Source organism: Nicotiana tabacum, chromosome 12 (assembly GCF_000715075.1).
Source record: "Nicotiana tabacum cultivar K326 chromosome 12, ASM71507v2, whole genome shotgun sequence".
Taxonomy (NCBI): domain Eukaryota; kingdom Viridiplantae; phylum Streptophyta; class Magnoliopsida; order Solanales; family Solanaceae; genus Nicotiana; species Nicotiana tabacum.
In genome coordinates this window covers 34,811,848-34,830,730 of record NC_134091.1, presented here as the reverse complement: position 1 = coordinate 34,830,730, position 18,883 = coordinate 34,811,848, and the positions used below count along the sequence as shown (strand labels likewise).

General features: G+C 37.8%; 1 protein-coding gene and 1 long non-coding RNA gene across 2 annotated transcripts; one reads left to right on the top strand and one right to left on the bottom strand.

The window, feature by feature from the left end:
* Positions 1-10,603: 10,603 nt before the first annotated feature.
* LOC107822733 (uncharacterized) lies at positions 10,604-12,125 on the bottom strand. Its single transcript, XR_001656454.2, has 3 exons — positions 11,987-12,125; positions 11,705-11,883; positions 10,604-11,157 (listed from the first exon to the last, which is right to left on the bottom strand). It is a non-coding gene; the product is annotated as an uncharacterized LOC107822733 (long non-coding RNA).
* Positions 12,126-12,301: 176 nt separating this feature from the next.
* LOC107779137 (protein PHOSPHATE-INDUCED 1-like) lies at positions 12,302-13,490 on the top strand. The gene has a single exon (XM_016599487.2). It carries the CDS (start codon positions 12,407-12,409, stop codon positions 13,364-13,366), a length of 960 nt encoding a protein of 319 aa, XP_016454973.2. The 5' UTR covers positions 12,302-12,406; the 3' UTR covers positions 13,367-13,490.
* Positions 13,491-18,883: the final 5,393 nt, after the last annotated feature.

Genomic DNA, 18,883 nt, shown 5'->3' with positions numbered 1-18,883 from the left:
ATGTGTTGGTTACGTTGGCATGGTTATTAGCGCGAGAGTTCGAGACTTCATCAACCTGGATCCTCCAGTGTTTACCGGATTTAACAAGGAGGAGGACCCATAAAACATTATTGATAGGATGCAGAGGACTTTGAGGGTGATGCATGCATCAGACACTGAGTCAGTAGAGTTGGCCTCTTGCCGATTGCAGGATGTTGCGGTTCAGTGGTATGAAACTTGGGAATTGTTTAGAGTGACAAATGCACCTCCAGCAGTATGGGAAGAGTTCTCAGGGGCTTTCTTGCGTCATTACTTACCGGCAGAGATTCGTCAGGCAAGGGTAGACAGGTTCTTGGCTCTTAAATAAGGGAGTATGAGTGTGCGGGATTATAGTCTCCAGTTTGATTCCTTGGCGAGGTATGGTCCCTTGATTGTGGCTGAGATAAGTGACCGAGTGCATTGGTTTGTGGTAGGACTTGGGTCGTACCTGATTAATGAGTGTTTCACAGCCGCTCTGCTCGATAGTATGGATATTTCCCGCATCCGCGCTTTAGCTCAGATTTTAGAGGATCGGAAATGGCAGCAATACGAGAATCGTGATGAGGGTCAGCATAAAAAGGCTAGGTCTGCTAGACAACCTGGGGATTTTTTGGGAAATCCTATGCCACTATATCCTGTTGATATTGTCCGGCAGTTGCAGAGGCCGCATTATGAGGGATCTGTTTATTCTGAATCAGGTCAGGGCTCGAGAATGTTTGGTTTCCAGAATCGGAGGGATTCAGCGCATATGAGGGTGCCTCCTCCGCGGTGCAGTCAATGCGGTAGAGCTCATTCTGGACAATGCTGTCAGGGATCTAATGTATGCTATACCTGTGGAGACCCTAGTCATTACATGAGGGATTGTCCTATGAAGGACAGAGGCGGGATGGTTCAGCCTCCCAGATCTATAATAGTCTTCTCTTCTTCAGTACACCCTCTAGAGCGAGGCCCTCAGTCATCGGCTGGTAGAGGAAGAGGCAGGGGTGGAACATCTAGCTCCGGCGGTAGTCAGAACCGCATGTATGCTTTGGCAGGTCATCAGGACCTAGAGGCTACACCGAATGAGGTGTCAGGTACTATGACTGTGAGTAATGTTCAATCTTATTAACGCAAATTGCCCAATAAATATGATTAATATAAGAGTGATTTGGCGTTATGTCCGAAGGGTTGAGGGAAACCAAGGCTAGCTTGAAAGCAAAGTAAGAACCCGAGGATAGTGGACTAAGGGAGGAAATAAAATATAGTACGCAAGATTTTGGGAAAGTTAGTATAATGGAATAGAAAGTTATGAACCCGGTTATTAAGATTACAATTTGTAGGTGTCAGCACCTAGAAGATAGATTAACAGAATCATAGGTGACGAATGGATTAGGAAGTAGTTTTATAGAGAGTCGATGTCCTGATCCCGTGAGAGCCCAATATTTGTTTCATTAGAGTATGGCGCGGGAAGGTATATACATTTATAATTTATGAGTATGTTATGTACATCTTGCAAGTTTAAACATTCGAGGACGAATGTTTCTAAGGGGGGAAGGATGTTACATTTCGCGTTTTCGTACGTTAAAGTTTCGTCGTAAGTTAATCGACGTAGACTCGGGGATGAGATTATTTTTGAGGTTATAAGCATTTATGATACTTATAACAAGTGATAAGTAAAGTGTCGTAAAGGTTGAAGGGTAAACGAATAAAAAAAAAGAGTTTCGTTGAAGATTGTCGATTTGGGATAAAATACGGTCCGAGCTATAATAACCGGTATTTATGGACTAGTGTCATACAAGGTACTACATGACCATGATAGTAAGGTGTACAAGGTATGTTGAAAGTAAGTAGTATTTTAAGTAAGTTAAGATAATTCTTAATTATATGGGTAATTGGTTAATTATTAAGTAATGGGAGATTACCTAGTTAATTAAGAAGTTGTGGGTGATTAATTAAAGAATTTGGTTAAGACAACCCCCCCTCCCCCCCCGGTGGCAGCAAGCCACCCCAAGATATATGACTCTTAAGTCATTATGGGTTATGTGGCAAGATTAAGGATTAAGGGTGTGTGGTTAAGCCACCACATGGAGTGGGGTCCACACCCATTCAAATATAAGGCTTTTCTAATTCAAAGGGAGATACATATCTTTCACCAATTCATAACAAAGACTCTAAAGTACGGTGCAATTTTAAGCAACGTGATCTTCAACAATTAATGACTCTAAGGTACTGATCTTCAATAATTCAAATAAAGATTTCATAGCATCTTAAGCAACATGAGATTTTATAATTTTAAGGGAGTACGATGTAATCTTTCTCAAGAATATCATACGGATTTTTTTCTACTCCGATCTTGCCGCCACGTGGTTTTTTGCAAAAGACGGGTGTTAGAGGGAGAATCGACTCCGGTATGTTAAGGCTATATCTTCTTTCCTTTTGGCATGATCCAAGCAACGATACGTAAACGTAATATTATTTCATAAATGGTTCTACTCTTAGTAACTAAGAAGGTCTACATTATTCATTCCTGTAAAATGATATTCAAGCATGTCTAGGTATGTATCTAGTTCCCTATTGAGGTATTTGATAAAGATATTAATGTTCATAATGTTATTACATGCATCTTCGTGCATTTACCATCGTGCTACGGCCGATTGGGAAAACATGCATATTCATTTACCACCGTGCTACGGCCGGTTGGGCAGCTACATATTTACCACCGAGCTACGTCCGGTCGGACAGTCATGCATTTAGCACTGCGCTATGGCCGGTCGGGCAGTTACCACTGATCAGTTGGGCAGTTAACATCACGAAAATGATGCAATCAGAATTATTATATTGTAGTTTTATTTATATATAAGAGATGTGTCTTATTCTATATGTTATTGCCCTCAGCGGAAAGTCAGATGTTATAAGTTGACTCTTATCCCTCCCCGAGATAGTATTTTATTATTACGCTTCATTTCTGCCTTACATACTAGATACATTCTTTGTACTGACGTCCTTTTTTCTGGGGCGGTGTGATTCATGCCACGCAGGTGTAGATAGGCGAGGTGAGGACCCTCCACCGTAGGCTGCCTCCAGATATCAACTTTTGGTTGGTGAGCTCCACTTCTTCCTGGAGTATTGCCGAGTAATGTTCTATATATGTTATTTCGTTTTATGAGAATGTCGGGAACTCTGTCCCAACTTATATATTATGGTGATGTTTTCTTAGAGGTTTTGCAGATAGTGTCATGTGTATAGTTTTAGGTATGACATGTCAACGGCCTTGTCGGCCCCTATGTAAATCTTTTTGAATTAGTTATCATGGCCCGTAACGAGTCTTATAGTAAAGAAAGATAAGGTACGTGACACTCGGTTAAGTAGGCACTGGGTGCTAGTCGTGGCCCTCTGATTTGGGTCGTGACATAAAGGAGTTGAAGAAGAAGTTGCAAGAATTGCTTGATAAAGGTTTCATTAGACCTAGTGTTTCGCCAAGGGTGCTCTAGTTATGTTTGTGAAGAAGACGGTTGGTTCTATGCGCTTGTGTATTGATTATCGGCAATTGAATAATGTTACAGTGAAGAACAACTACCCATTGCCGCGCATTGATGACTTATTTGAATAGCTTCAGGGGGATAAAGTGTTCTCGAAGATTGATTTGAGGTCAGGGTATCATCAGTTGAAAATTCGGGATCCCGATATTCTGGAGACTGCCTTTAGGATTCGTTATGGTCATTATGAGTTTCTAGTGATGTCATTTGGGCTGACCAACGCCCCAACAATGTTTATGCACCTGATGAACAGTGTATTCCAGCCATATCTTGATTCATTTATCATTGTGTTTATTGACGACACCTTGGTGTACTCCCACGGGAGGAAGGATCATGAGCAGCATCTGAGGATCGTACTCCAGACCTTGAGAGAGAAGACGTTGTATGCAAAATTCTCAAAGTGTGAATTATGGCTTGACTCGATGGCATTTTTAGGTCATGTGTTGTCTAGTGAGGGAATCAAGGTAGATCCGAAGAATATTTGGAGGCATTATCTCTACAGTGTCCCCATATGAGGTCTATACCGACCACTGGAGTCTCCAGCATATGTTCAAACAGAAAGATCTTGACTTGTGGTAACAGAGATGGTTAGAGTTGCTTAAAGACTATGATATCACTATTCTGTATCATCCCGGGATGGTCAATATGGTGGTCGATGGCTTGAGTCGAAAGGCGGAGAGTATGGGTAGTTTGGCAAATCTACCAACTGTAGAGACACCACTAACCATGGATGTTTAGGCCTTGGCCAATCAGTTTGTTAGATTAGATATTTCAGAGCCCAGACGATTTCTTGCTTGTGTGATTTCTCGGTCTTCTTTATATGATCGCATCAAAGAGCATCACTATGACGACCCCCATTTGCTTGTCCTTAAGGACACAATACAACACGGTGATGCCAAGGAAGTTTCTATTAGAGATGATGGGGTGTTGAGGATGCGGGGTCAGATTTGCGTGCCCTATGTAGATGGGTTACATGATTTGATCCTTCAAGAGACCCATAATTCGCGGTACTCCATTCATTCGGGTGCCGTTAAGATGTATCAGGATTTGAGGCAGCACTATTGGTGAAGGATAATGAAGAAAGATATAGTAGTGTATGTGGATCGATGCCTAAATTGTCAGCAGGTGAAGTATGAGCATCAGAGGCCAGGCGGTTTGCTTCAGAGACTTGAGATTCCCGAGTGGAAATGGGAATGTGTTACCATGGACTTCGTTGTTGGGCTCCCACGAACTTTGAAGAAATTTGACGATGTATGGGTGATTGTGGACAGGTTGACCAAGTCGGCTCATTTCATTCCGGTGGTAACTACCTATTCTTCAGAGCAGCTAGCTCAGATCTTCATCCATGAAATTATTCGTCTCCATCGTGTGCCGGTATCCATTATATCCGATCGAGGTATGTAGTTCACGTTGCATTTCTGGAGAGCTGTGCAACGTGCGTTAGGCACGTGGGTTGACTTAAGTACAACCCTTCACCACCAAACAGACGGGTAGTTTGAGCGCACCATTTAGATATTAGAGGATATACTTCGTGGTGTTATGGATTTTGGGGATTCTTGAGATCAATTATTGCCGCTTACAGAGTTTGTCTACAATAACACACTACTAATCAAGTATACAGATGGCTTCTTATGAGGCCCTATATGAGAGACGGTGTCGTTCTCCAGTTGGTTGGTTTGAGATGGGAGAGGCTAGGTTGTTGGGCACATATTTAGTTCGAGATTCCTTGGAGAAAGTCAAGTTTATTCAGGATCAACTTTGTATAGCCCAGTCTAGATAGAAGAGTTATGTCGATCAGAGCGTTTGTGATGTTGTATTCTTGGTTGGAGAGAGGGTTTTGCTCTGGATTTCACCTATGAAGTGTGTGATGAGGTTCTGGAGGAAAGGCGAGTTAAGCCTTAGGTATATTGGTCCTTTAGAGATCCTTGAGAGAGCGGGGGAGGTGGCCTACAAGCTAGCATTGCCACCTAGCTTATCTGCAGTTTATCCAGTGTTCCGTGTTTCTATTCTCCAGAAGTATTATGGTGATATGTCTCATATTTTAGACTTTAGGTCAGTCCAATTGGACAAGGATTTAACTTATATTAAGGAGTCGGTAGCTATCTTGAACAATCAGGTGCAGAAGTTGAGATCAAAGAACCTTGCTTCAGTGCCAGCTCAATGAAGGGGTCATCCGATTGAGGAGGTGACCTAAGAGACTGAGCATTACATGCGGAGTCGTTATCCTCACCTTTTCATCACTTCAAGTATGTTTTAATGCACGTTCGAGGACGAACATTTATTTTTAGAGGAGGAGAATATAACGACCCAACCGGCCGTTTTGTGTATTTGCGCCCCTTTTTCCCTTTCGATGCTTCACACATGTGTAATTTTGATTTTATCACTTACGGGGTTGATTGGTATCGTTTCGGGAAGGTTTTCAGTTGATTTAGACCCTTTTGATTCTTGGCTTAGAAGTCTAAGTTATTTATGTTCACCAATAATTAACTTTTGTAAAAACGACCCTGGAACAGTATTTTGATGACTTCGATAGCTTAGTATCATGATTTTGGACTTGAGCGCGTGCCCGGAATCGATTTTGGAGGTCCATAGGTTGATTTGTGTTGTTTTGTCGAAAATTAGTAATTTGAGGTTTAGAAGTTTGACCGTTGGTTAACTTTTGGCTATCAGGGTTGGAATTGGATTTTGGGACTTGAAATAGGTCTGTTATTCTATTTAGAACTTGTATGCAATATTTGGTATAGCTTGGAATTGATTTGATAGTATTTAGACGTTTAGTTGCAATTCTAGAAGTTCTTGAACTTTACTTTGAAATTCTTGCGTTTTGGTGTCCAATTCGTAGTTCTAGATGTTCTTCTTGTATTTTGATCGCGCGAGTGAGTTCGTATGATATTTTTAGACTTGTGTGGATGTTTGGTTTGGGGCCCCGAGCGCTCAAATAGGTTTCAGACGTGTTTCAGATTGTTTTGGACTGAAAACAGAAAATCTGGTGGGCTGGTGCTCTGATGTCGCAATTGCGAGCACCTTACATTTGTGAACATAGCTGGGGGGGGGGGATCAGGTGTCGCAATTATGACACCTTGTTCGCATTTGCAAAGGTTAGGCCTAATCTTGGTAGTTCGCAATTGCGACAAAATTGTCGCATTTGCGATGGGCCAGGGTTCGCATTTGCAATGGGCCAGGGTTCGCATTTGCGAACCCATTTGTCGCATTTGCAAAGTCCCTGTGGCTGGGCAGTTGCCGCATTTGCGAGGCATTCTTCGCAATTACATGGTTCATGATTTTCACAATTACGACATCTGTAACTGAACAAAAAGTTAGAAAATCGGGATTTAGTCTCATTTCTCATATTTTAGAACCCTTGGTTCGGTAAGAGGCGATTTGGAGAGAAGATTTTTATCTACAAACATTGGGTAAGTGATTCTAATCAATTTCCAACTATATTTCATTAATATATCTTAGAATTAACATCAAATTCATGCAAATCAAAGTTAAAATTTGTGGAATTTTGTCTAAGTTTTGAAGTATTAGAATTTGAGTTTTGAGAGTCTATTTGGACTCGGATTTGAAAAACTAATCACATATATGGACTCGTGAGGTTATGGGTAGTCGGAATCTACCCTTGGACCCAAGTTTTGACCGGACAAGCCCGGGGTTGACTTTTGTTGATGTTTTAAAAATTTTGTAAAAAATCAAAGCTTTATCTATCGTAATTGCTTACTCTTGTATTGATTGTTGATGTTGAATCACTTTTGGTTAGATTTGAGCCATGTGGAGGCAAATTTTAGGGAAACGCTATTTTCGAGGGTTAAGTTGGCCTAGTTGAGGTAAGTATCTTGCCTAACTTTGTGTGATAAAACTACCCCTTAAGAATTGGTTTGTTTGTGTTAATTGTGTTATGTGAAAGCCACGTACGTAAGGTGGTCAGTAAGTACATGGGCTATATTTGGTATTTGACTGGTTTAGGTTATTTAGATTCTTTTCATGCCTTTAATTGAATTGTCATAACATGTTATATCTTTCAATGTTAATCCACCCTTACATGTATTAATTGACCCTTAAATATTTTATTTGACATTGTTAACACTTGTTTCACCTCTTACTTGCTAATTTGCTCTTATATGCTTTAGTTGAAGTTATTGTCTTCCTTATTGTCTCGTTCTTTAATTGTTGAATTATATGCTTGAAGTCGTTATTTCATAGAATATCTTCTTTTTGAGTTATTGGTGTTGAAGTTATAAAAGCCGTTATCACATTGAGGCAAATTTGTTAATTGTTGAGATATCATTCTTGTTGAGCTATTCACTTTTATTTTATTATTGTTTAGATTTGTACATATTGTGGTTGAGCCATGAGCTATTTATTGTGGAAATATTGGTATTGTTGATTCTTTTGGCAAGTTATGGCATATGGACACTTATGGTGCAAGTGGTGATTATGTTGTGATATTGATACGCATACGGTTATATAAGGTTAGGGGTTGATACGCATGCGGTGAGATAAGGTGGGCTTGATACATGTATTGCTAGTAGGAGAACAACTGGAAACCACGCAGTGTGATAAGGTGAGCTAAAATGCGGGTAGCTATTTCGAAAAAATGATTTTCAAAACTAAATGTAATGCTCACACAGTGATATAAGGAAAGATTATGATTGAAATTGTGAAATGTGAATACGAAGCGGTACCTCGGTTGTGATTCTTGTTGTGCACTTCATATTGAAAAGAGTTATTGGTTGGACCGTTCTTGTTACTCTTATTCTTCTTTGTCTTACCAGTTTTGTCTGTATTTGATTATTTGAGGTTCTCATTAATTGTTTCTTTCTTGTTGTTTCTCTGCGTACAATTCTATCATTTGTTTACGCTATTAAACTGCTTGATATTATTCATTTCTCCTCTTTTCATTACTTCTCATTATTATATTTGTGTTCTGTTTATCATGTCCTAGTTGGTATCTTGACCTGGCCTTGTCACTACTCTACCGAGGTTAGGCTTGATACTTACTGGGTACCGTTGTGGTGTACCCATAGTACTCTTCTGCATATTTTTGTGCAGATCCATATACGTCTGCCCGTGCTGGACATTAGTGATTGACTTGTCAGCTGCCTTTCAGAGACTTCAAGGTATACCTGGTCGGCGTCTGCAGGCCTTAGATTACCTTCCATAGTCACCTTCTATTATCTCCTCATTTTGTTATTTTCTTTATCAGACAGTGTTGTAGTAGACGTTTTAAAATATTCAACAGAGCTTATGACAAAGTTTTACCAATTTTGGAAATTATGTTGTTGAGATTATATTTTGGAAGTTAATATGAGTTTATCTATTTTACTTTAGTATGTTAGTCTCGTTATTTCTGTTATATTATTATTAAATATTAGGCTTACCTAATCTTAGAGACTAGGTGCTATCAGGACATTTTAAGGTAAAAATTTGGGGTTGTGACATAAAGAAAGTCAGTTGTTTGGAAATCCACCAATAATCTAATGTTTGAAAATAAAACATTATTGGCTAATGAAAGTGAATAGCTCAACAAGAATGATATCTCAATAATTAACAACTTCCCCTCAATGTGATAACGGCTTTTACAACTTCAACACCAATAACTCAAAAAGAAGATATTCCATGAAATAACAACTTCAAGCAAGTAACTCAACAATTAAAGAAGTAACGAGACAATAACTTCAACTAAAGCATATAAGAGCAAATTAGCAAGTAAGAGGTGAAATAAATATTAACAATGTCAAATAATGCATTTAAGGGTCAATTAACACATGTAAGGGTGGATTAACACATGTCTCCCAATATATGTGAAATTGTTTGTTCAGGTATGGAATTTAAGAAAAGAATTTGTTTTGACACATAATCTTTTAAATAAGTCATGGTGAAAATTACACTTAATTTTCTATTTTTCTCTCTCGTGAACTTTTTAGTGACCATTTGATCGGTGGATATTTGGATGGAAGTTATTTAGTGGGCGTTTGGACATAAAATTGTGAATGTTATTTTTAAAAAACGTGAAATTATTTTTCAAGTGAAAATGATATTTGAAAATTAGAGTTGTGTTTGGACATTAATATAACTTGGAGATGTTTTTGAATTTTTTGAGTGATTGAAGTGAAAATTTTGAAAAATAGCTTTTTGGAGTTTTTTGAATTTTTAAAAAATTTCAAAATTAAAATTTCAAATGGCCAAATACTAATTCCCAAAAAAGGTGAAATTTTTCCCAAAAAAGTAAAATAACATTGATTGTCAAACGGGCCCTTAATCTAAAGCAATGTTCATTGCAGTACTTATTAATGACTATTTGATGGATAGATCGTGATATCTTATGAACTACAGAAAGGGGTTCCTCAACTCTAATACTCCAATTCACTTCAATTCACGTGAAAATATTTTTTTAAGTACTTACAAAAAAGAATGACTTATTTTTATATCACACAAATATATGTGTCTCATTTCACACAACAAATTCAAAAGTTTTTTTTTTATTAAATTTCGTACTCAATCAAATAAGTTTACATAAATTAAAACGGAGAGAGTATATGTTTGTAGTATTTCATATTCTTCGTACAAAGGTAAAGCGAGAAGGACGAAACTGAAGATTAACACTCAAGTTAGACCAAAAGTTTTGACATAAAGTGGGGTAATGCATCCTAGCAAACTGACCCCAAAGTGCGGTAACAAGTCGATCGATCCTACGTTCGCACCAAGGCTCAAAATATCATAGCTCAAAGGTTCATATTTCTTATTCTTCTTAGTTTGGAAATATAAACTTGTTATGTCATATATCTTACCTTGCATTTTTATTTGACGAGCAAATGGGTTAAATCTCAGGAAGATGAAACGAAAAGAATTTTGAGGGAAAAGAAAAACGAAAATTTCCAAGTAAATTCAGGGATTCCAATGCACTATAACTTTCAAATTATTGGTGACAAGGGGCGGAGTTAGTTTTGCGGTTACAGATTTAACCGAACCTAGTAACTTTGGTTCAAACTTCAAACCTTATATTTCTCTTTAAAAAAATCATGAAATATATATAAATTATTAATTTAGAATTTAGTAACTTAAATTGATTAAAAATCGAACCTATAACTTAAATTGATTAAAGATTGTACAAGAGTTTCAGATGAGATGGTCCGCGCTCCTCAGTGGAGTCTCTACTACAGTTAAATACATTTTTACAAGCCTCTGCAGAACTTGTTAGGATCTGAACCCACAAGTAGTCTCAGAAAATATCCAACAGTAATGATAACTCAAGCTGCAGTGACACCTCACGAGCTTACTACTCCTTCCTCAATCACATGAAGAGGGTGGCTCAAAGGCAGATCAGTGAGTTAGTGCCCATTCTCTGGGGCCAAAATGACAAACCAAAGGTATTCAATGGAAGTTCTATCACCTACTCAGTAGAGCCTGAACTAATTCCGCATCCTAATATGTATAATATCTAGTTGTCAATGAAATGCATCAGTTCATCTTCAAACTGAAAATTAGTTCAAGTGGGATGAGCAAGAGGTTCAGTTTACCAAGTCCATGTAAAAAATGAAGAATATCAACTTATTCTTGGAGGAGGTGGAGAGGATGGCTCTATGTGATGAAATAACTTCACCAGTGACCTACGCTCACAATCCTGCAGAAGCAAACATTCAAAACAGACAATGAAACTCCATAGAACTGCTTTTACACAGGTAGAGACACAAAATTTTGGGTCCAATGTTGTTGAAATATCAGAACTTCACAATCTAGCAGAATAATGTAGTAGTTAGTAGAACACATATGTTTCCAGCAAACAAGCACATCTGTTGCTGTGTACTTGTACTATTTCAACAAAATAACGACATTGAGAGCATCGTGTTTTACATGTTCACTTCCTAGTTTAATGAAAGATAGAGTAGCACAGGTGACTACAAGTTGTCCGACCTCGATAAGATGTCAACTTATTTTAGGAAAACGGTGTTAATATTCAAACTGACACAAAACAATATTGCAAAATCAAATCACAAATAGCTTATCCTGGTTAGCAGATGGATTGAAGGAGGTTAAAATACTGCAGAAACATATCTAGCAAAACAGTTAGTTTTCAAGAGCAAGCAGATGATTCAACAGTGACCATCTTTGTTTGTTAGTTTCGTAAGAGCTGTAAATAAAAGAATTAAAGCGGCCCGAAGAATCCTCACCTTAAACATATTTAAATGGAATGGTTTGTCTGGATTCATTCTCTTCAGTTTTAGGAATGTATACGCGAAGCTTAGTTGGTCACGTGAAGTAAATCGGTCAACTTCATTGAACCAGAGGCAAGAAAACAGATTTGACATGGGTGTATGTGCTCTGACAATAAAAGAACCTTCAGGCACATCTGCAGTATGCCAGAAAACCAAAATTAGTTCAACAAACTGCATATGAACGAAGAAGGCAACAAAGAATAAGACAAAATAGTAAGCATGAAAATGGCTACATACAGCTCGGCAGAGGAGGATTTGGATCTGAAGGGTCAAATTAGCATAAGTACATTGTTTTGTTTTGCTCTAATCTTCTGTCAAGAAACTAGTTCAGTGAAGTCAATGATGAGCCGCGAGAATAGTAACCCATAAGTCAAGCAGTAAAGATTACCTCTCTTGTGTTGCATAGCAGCTAGCTCCAGTTAGTGAAAATGATAACGCGCTTTTTTTAAAGTCACTTTTCTACTATTCCACATTCCCTTCCTGCTTTCTCAGCAGCTTCATTACAAACGGTACACCCTCTCCCTGTTGTATAAATAGCCCTCCTCTCTTCCCTTGCATTTCATCCAAGCTACGTACAACACACAAAACTTCCATCAAAGCATTAGTTTCTCACTATAGCCTTCAAAAACATATACTAAGTACCTAAAAGAAAAAACAATGTCTTCTTCCTTCGGTTTGAAATCGACCCATTTCATTTTAAAACTCTTTCTATTGATTTCTTTCATCAATGTGTGTTTTGCTTCAAGAAAGCTTACTGCTTTAGTCCAAGACCCACAAAATCAACTATTGCAGTACCACAAAGGTGCACTTCTTTCCGGTAAAATCTCTGTCAATTTAATTTGGTATGGCAAATTCAAGCCATCCCAAAGAGCAATAGTCTCTGATTTCATCACTTCCCTTTCTTCTTCAACTCCATCTAAAACCGATCCATCAGTAGCCAAATGGTGGAAGACCACTGGAAAATACTATCATCTCGCCAATTCCAAAAAATCCCTTTCCCTCTATTTGGGCAAACAAGTGCTTGTCGAAAATTACTCCTTAGGAAAATCACTGACCCAAAAACAAATTGTACAATTGGCATCAAAGGGTGAACAAAAAGATGCCATTAACGTTGTTTTGACCGCCTCTGATGTTGCAGTCGATGGGTTCTGTGTCAATCGCTGTGGAACCCATGGGTCTTCTAAAGGTTCTATTATTAGGGGCAAGACTTACAAATTTGCTTATATTTGGGTTGGTAATTCAGAGACACAATGTCCTGGCTATTGTGCCTGGCCATTCCACCAGCCAATCTACGGACCACAGAGCCCACCACTGGGTGCACCGAACAACGATGTGGGTATTGACGGAATGGTGATTAACTTGGCTAGCTTATTGGCTGGAACCGCGACGAACCCATTTGGAAATGGTTATTACCAGGGAGAGGCAGATGCACCACTGGAAGCTGCTTCTGCTTGTCCTGGTGTCTATGCCAAAGGTGCTTACCCTGGCTATGCTGGAGATTTGTTGGTGGACAAAACTACAGGTGCAAGCTACAATGCACACGGTACAAATGGAAGGAAATACTTGCTTCCTGCTTTATACGATCCTACTACATCTACATGTTCAACTTTGGTCTAGAGAACAATCGCAGTGGAGTAGAGGGATATTTTATTTAGTGTAGTGAATACTGTAATTTTGATTCATTCATTTGTTTTAGTCTGAGTAATTAAAGAACAAAATTCCTTTGGTTTGCTTTCACAAACATCCTTGTCCTTTCTTCTTATTATCACTAGTTTCAGCAATTTTATGATTTCATCGACGGACGTGATATAGTTTTTGCGGAAAAGAGCCAAAAATACCTTAAGGTATTGAATATATCTATTGGGTCATAAATGCTCTTAGCGTTAGTTTTTGGGCTCAAACTTACCCTTATATCTAACAGAAGGGCCAACACTACCCCTAACGTATTAAAAATGGCTCAGAAATACCCTCCGTTAACCTTTTGGTCCGCAAATGCCCCTAACGTTTGTTTTTGGATTCAAACTTATCCCTATATATAACAGAACTAACCTGGTCAATTTTTTGACTTTAACTTCGTCATGTGGCATTTTCTTAATCTACCACGCGTATTATTTGTATTAAATCAACCCACTTGTATCTTTTAAAATATCTAACGACCCTGACCCGCTCCTATATATTTGGACGATCGGCTAAAAATAATTACATTCGCTAGTTAAATATAAAAAAATATACATTGATTATATATAAAAATATATATATTATATATTAATATTTTAATATATATTTTACATGATATTATTTTTAGGAGAAATTATACGGTGTAGTTTTTCCTTCAAATTTTATAAATCTTAATAAGTTTAACAAATATAAATTATAATTTGCAAACATAAAAATGATAATGTTCTATTTATATGATTTTAAAGGAGAAACAAAGAAACAGACGGAAAGAAAACTATTTAAAACCTTTAATTATATACATATCAACTGCTTAGCACATTAATGGACTTCACATGATCTTTTCAATGAGAACTAATAGTGTTTTAATATATAATGATATAGCTAAAATATTAGCAAAAACTGTCGTTCCATTGTCAGATTTGCTTAATTAATTCGAGTTGTAGATCATAATTAATAGGAAAAACTACACCGTATAATTTATCCTAAAAATAATATTATATTAAATATATATTAAAATATTAATATATAATATACATATTTTATATATAATCAATGTATATTTTTTATATATTTAACTAGTGAATGTAATTATTTTTAGCTGACCGTCCAAATATATAGGAGCGGGTCAGGGTTGTTGGATATTTTAAAAGATACATGTGGGTTTATTTAATACAAATAATACACGTGGCGGATTAAGAAAATGCCACATTGCAAAGTTAAAGTCAACAAATTGACCAGGTTAGTTCTGTTATATATATGGGTAAGTTTGAGCCCAAAAATAAACGTTAGGGGTATTTGCAGATCAAAAGGTTAACGGGGAATATTTCTGGGCCATTTTTAATACGTTAGGGGTATTGTTGGCCCTTCTGTTAGATATAAGAGTAAGTTTGAGCCCAAAAACTAACGTTAAGGACATTTGTGGCCCAATAGGTGGAAGGAGGGCAAAATTGAGCAATTTTCAATACTTTAAAGGTATTTTTGGCCATATTTCATAATTTTTATTTAGAGAAACGGAACCACAAGAACTACTTACAATAAAAGAGAACGAGACGCGATTAAGTGAATAATACAATTTGTTTTTTAACTTGCCAATCCAACAGGGGAAGAACAAAATAAACGTTTAAACGTCCAAATAGAAAATAAATTTTCCAAGTTACATCGATCATTAGAAGGTTTGATAGTTAAATTTCTTACCCCTTCAAACTCTTATAGATGCATTACTATAAACAAATTAAATAGCAATAATACTCTGAAATTCTTCTCCAAGTAAGATGGTTTACATTATTTGCGAATTGAGATCAACTAGACAGTAGCAGGCAAAGAATTAGTTGCACCTAATTAAGCAAATTATTAGGGTAACATCTTATATGTATATCATTGGGGAGAACGTGGCGATTAGATATATCCAATTTAGAAATCAATGATATAGTGGGCTGTATTGCCAGTTTCGACAAGCTGCTAAAGAAGAATATAGATATCAACCATGTTCCAATTTCTCTAAATAGTACTAACATATATAAATACTAGAATAAGGGAAAAGGTTATCTCGCATGTCCCTTTTGATCCACCTTGTTATTGAAGTCGAATTAAAATGCGATTTTTTTGGACTCAAAGAATTATAATATGTGGGGGAAAAAACCGACCATCATAATATATATAGCGCGATTATTTACCGCGCTATACTTTAACGGCACGTTTGTCCGTTAAGGTATAGCGCGGTTAATAACCGCGCTATACTTAATTATTGAGCCCACCAATAATTCTTCTGGAGTTAACTAACATACCAGTAATGCTGCGGGGTATAACGCGGTGAAATACCGCGCTATACGTAAAAGTTGGGCCCACTAATAATTCTTCTGTACTTAATTGACAGACCAATAATTCAACTGGGTATAGCGTGTATATTTAAGGCGCTATACATCAATTTTTTCCTTATTTAAAGAGTTTTAGAATTTTGTAAAAATCCATTCAGAATTCTTCAAGTCTTCCGAAATATTTGTTCGTTAAGTTATTTTGCATTTTGTCATAATATCTGAAGAGCGAAGAATTAAGGTTTCATTATATTGGGGGGGAGGGGTGAGGTTGTGGTGGAGAATAACTTAGTACACTATAGTTGTTCTCCACAGTGTCATGTTAAGTTACCACTTACAATGGAGTACAATACATTGGTATCGTTGTTATATAAAAAAATGAGTGTGAGCAAACGTTTGGTGAATATTAAAGTAACTGAAAGATATCTGTATTTTGTTACTCCGCAAGAGGTTGCTTGTTATGTTGAGTTTAACATCGAAGACGATGAAACTCTGAAAGATTTTTTGAGGACTCTGGATGAATATCGAGAATATCTTGTGATAAAAATATTAGAAATGTGCGTCAAGGCTGAAAACGTTCGCAATAATGAGGTTCCACAAAGTAGGGATAGTCCTCAATCATCGGGTGGTTATTTTGGAGTAGTTTTAGCCGAACAGATTCCGGGTGAAAGAGTTTGGCCTGATCTAAACTTATCTCTACATGGGAATGAGGAGCGAGGAAATAATTTCTCCCCTAGTTTACATAATTCATAAGCCGAGTGGTAAACTTCATTTTTTCTTTGTGTTACGATATTTATTTTTATGTATTGAATTTGTATTAACACTCATATATTCCCAGGGGGTATCAGCCAGATATGAATTTTACAAGTTATGAACCAACGCTTAGTTGGAATATGCCTAATTTTGGTGTGTTGGATCATGATGGTCCATCCAGGAGTCATCATGGGATATCATAACATTATGATTTGTAAGTGAAGTGATAAAGCTATATGTAAAGTTTGGATCAATTTGATTATGACAATAATGCTAATGAGTCTAGAGATGACACACTCTTCCCTGATGAGGGTGATGAGGAGGAGGAAGAGAATGCTGAACCTGATTTGACGAAGGAGCATGCTCCAACTCCCGTTAGACCAAGAGTGTACGAGTCCCACGTGCCGTTTCATTCACGGAAGATTCCCTACCTTGATCATTTGCCAAATATGACGGATGTTATTGCCCTCACAAGGGATCTTGACGAACTTCGGATAGTAATGAGGGATGAATCTAGAGCAACGGTGTTGTCAAAGGGCATACTTTTTGCTGATAAAGCGCGCCTAAGTAGGCCGGTGCGAATGTACAACATAAAATAGTCTCGTTAGATCGTGGTTCATGAGTCATCTCCGGATGTATACAAGGTTATTTGTCGTAGATGGTTTACGGGTTATAATTGGATGCTGCGTGTGAGGAAGCTGAAAATAAATATGTAGGTTGTGGGTAAATACATTGGCACCCACAATTGTGAATGGACACATTCAGTGGGAATCATTTTAACTTGAATGTTGACTTGATTTCTCTTGTCTTGATTTCACATATTAAAGTGTCCGTAAGATACAAGATCAAAGAGTATATAACATGTGTCCACCAGGTATATGGGTGTACCATTACCAAAAGAAAGGCATTTCTCGGGTGCAAACTTGCGTTTGAAATTGTTTATGGTCCTTGAGATAAGTCTTTTGCATCTCTACCTAGGTACATGGCCGCATTGCAACACTTTAACCCCGGGATTATTATTGAATGGAAGCTTGAGCGGAATCCGGGAATAGCAGAATACATATTCCGATATGTGTTCTAGGCATTTAAACAACAAATTAATTAAATTACAAAACAATCACGAAATAACATAGAACACAGTAAAAAGAACTAATAGGATTTTTTATACATGAGTTTTAACTAAAAATAAGTCGGAATACCTCGATTTTAATTTTTTGGAAAGTTGAAGATTTGGTGATTTGGAGCCGAAACGAGCAACCCACTATGAGATAACGCCTTAGATACGATGTGGGACCGAGAATCTATACTTTTTGTGGGATCGGCAGGCTCCAACTGAGTTTATTTTGGTTAAAAATGATAGGGGGCCCGCTGGAAAGGGGGGTGTTCTGGTTCGCATCTGTGGGGAAGGGGACTTGCATGCTTTTTATCTAGGTATAGCGCGCATATATGCCACGCTATACTATAGCGCGGTATATATGCGCGCTATACGTTCCCGCCCATTTAAAGTTCAAATATTGCGCGGTTATTCACCACGTTATACCTTAACGAGCAAACGTGCCGTTAAAGTATAGAGCTGTGAAATACCGCGCTATACATGTTATGGTCCCCAAGTTTTTTCCCCACATATTTTAGTTGTTTGAGTCCAAAAGAACCACACTTTGGTTCCGGATTCGGACTTGGATGTCCATGACAACCATTACATATTGATACGCGATGGCTATTACATAATGCACAATGATGATGATGACAAAGGGAAGAATGTTGTATTGCAATCAACAACACCAACAACAAACCTACTAGTTTCCCACAAGTGGGGTCTGGGAGGGTAAGATGTACGCAACCTTACCCCTACCCCTGAAAGGGCAGAGAGGCTATTTCCGATATACACTCGGCTAGAGAATGATTGAAAAAGAAAAGGTAATTGCAACAAGTAGGAATAACAGCAAGATAAAATAAGATCGAATCCAAGCATGCAATCAAACTCTAGGAAGTAATAGTCATCTAAGAATAAAAGATATCATACTAACACTAATGCTAGCGAACTGAGTAAGACAAAGAGAAACGTTCGACTACCTACGAACCTTCTACCCTAATCTTTAACCTCCACACCTTCCTATCTAGGGCCATGTCCTCAGTCAGCTTTAGCTGCGCCATGTCCCGCCTAATAACCTCTCCCCAAGACTTCTTATGCCTAACTCTACCCCCTCCTGCTACCCACCGAGGCTAACCGCTCGCACCTTCTAACTGGGGCTTCTATACTTCTCCTCTTAACATGGCCGAACCATCTCAACCTCACCTTCTGCATCTTATCCTCCACAGGGGTCACTCTCACCTTTTCCCGAATAACTTCATTCCTAATCTTATCCAACCGGGTGTATTGCAATCAATGCTA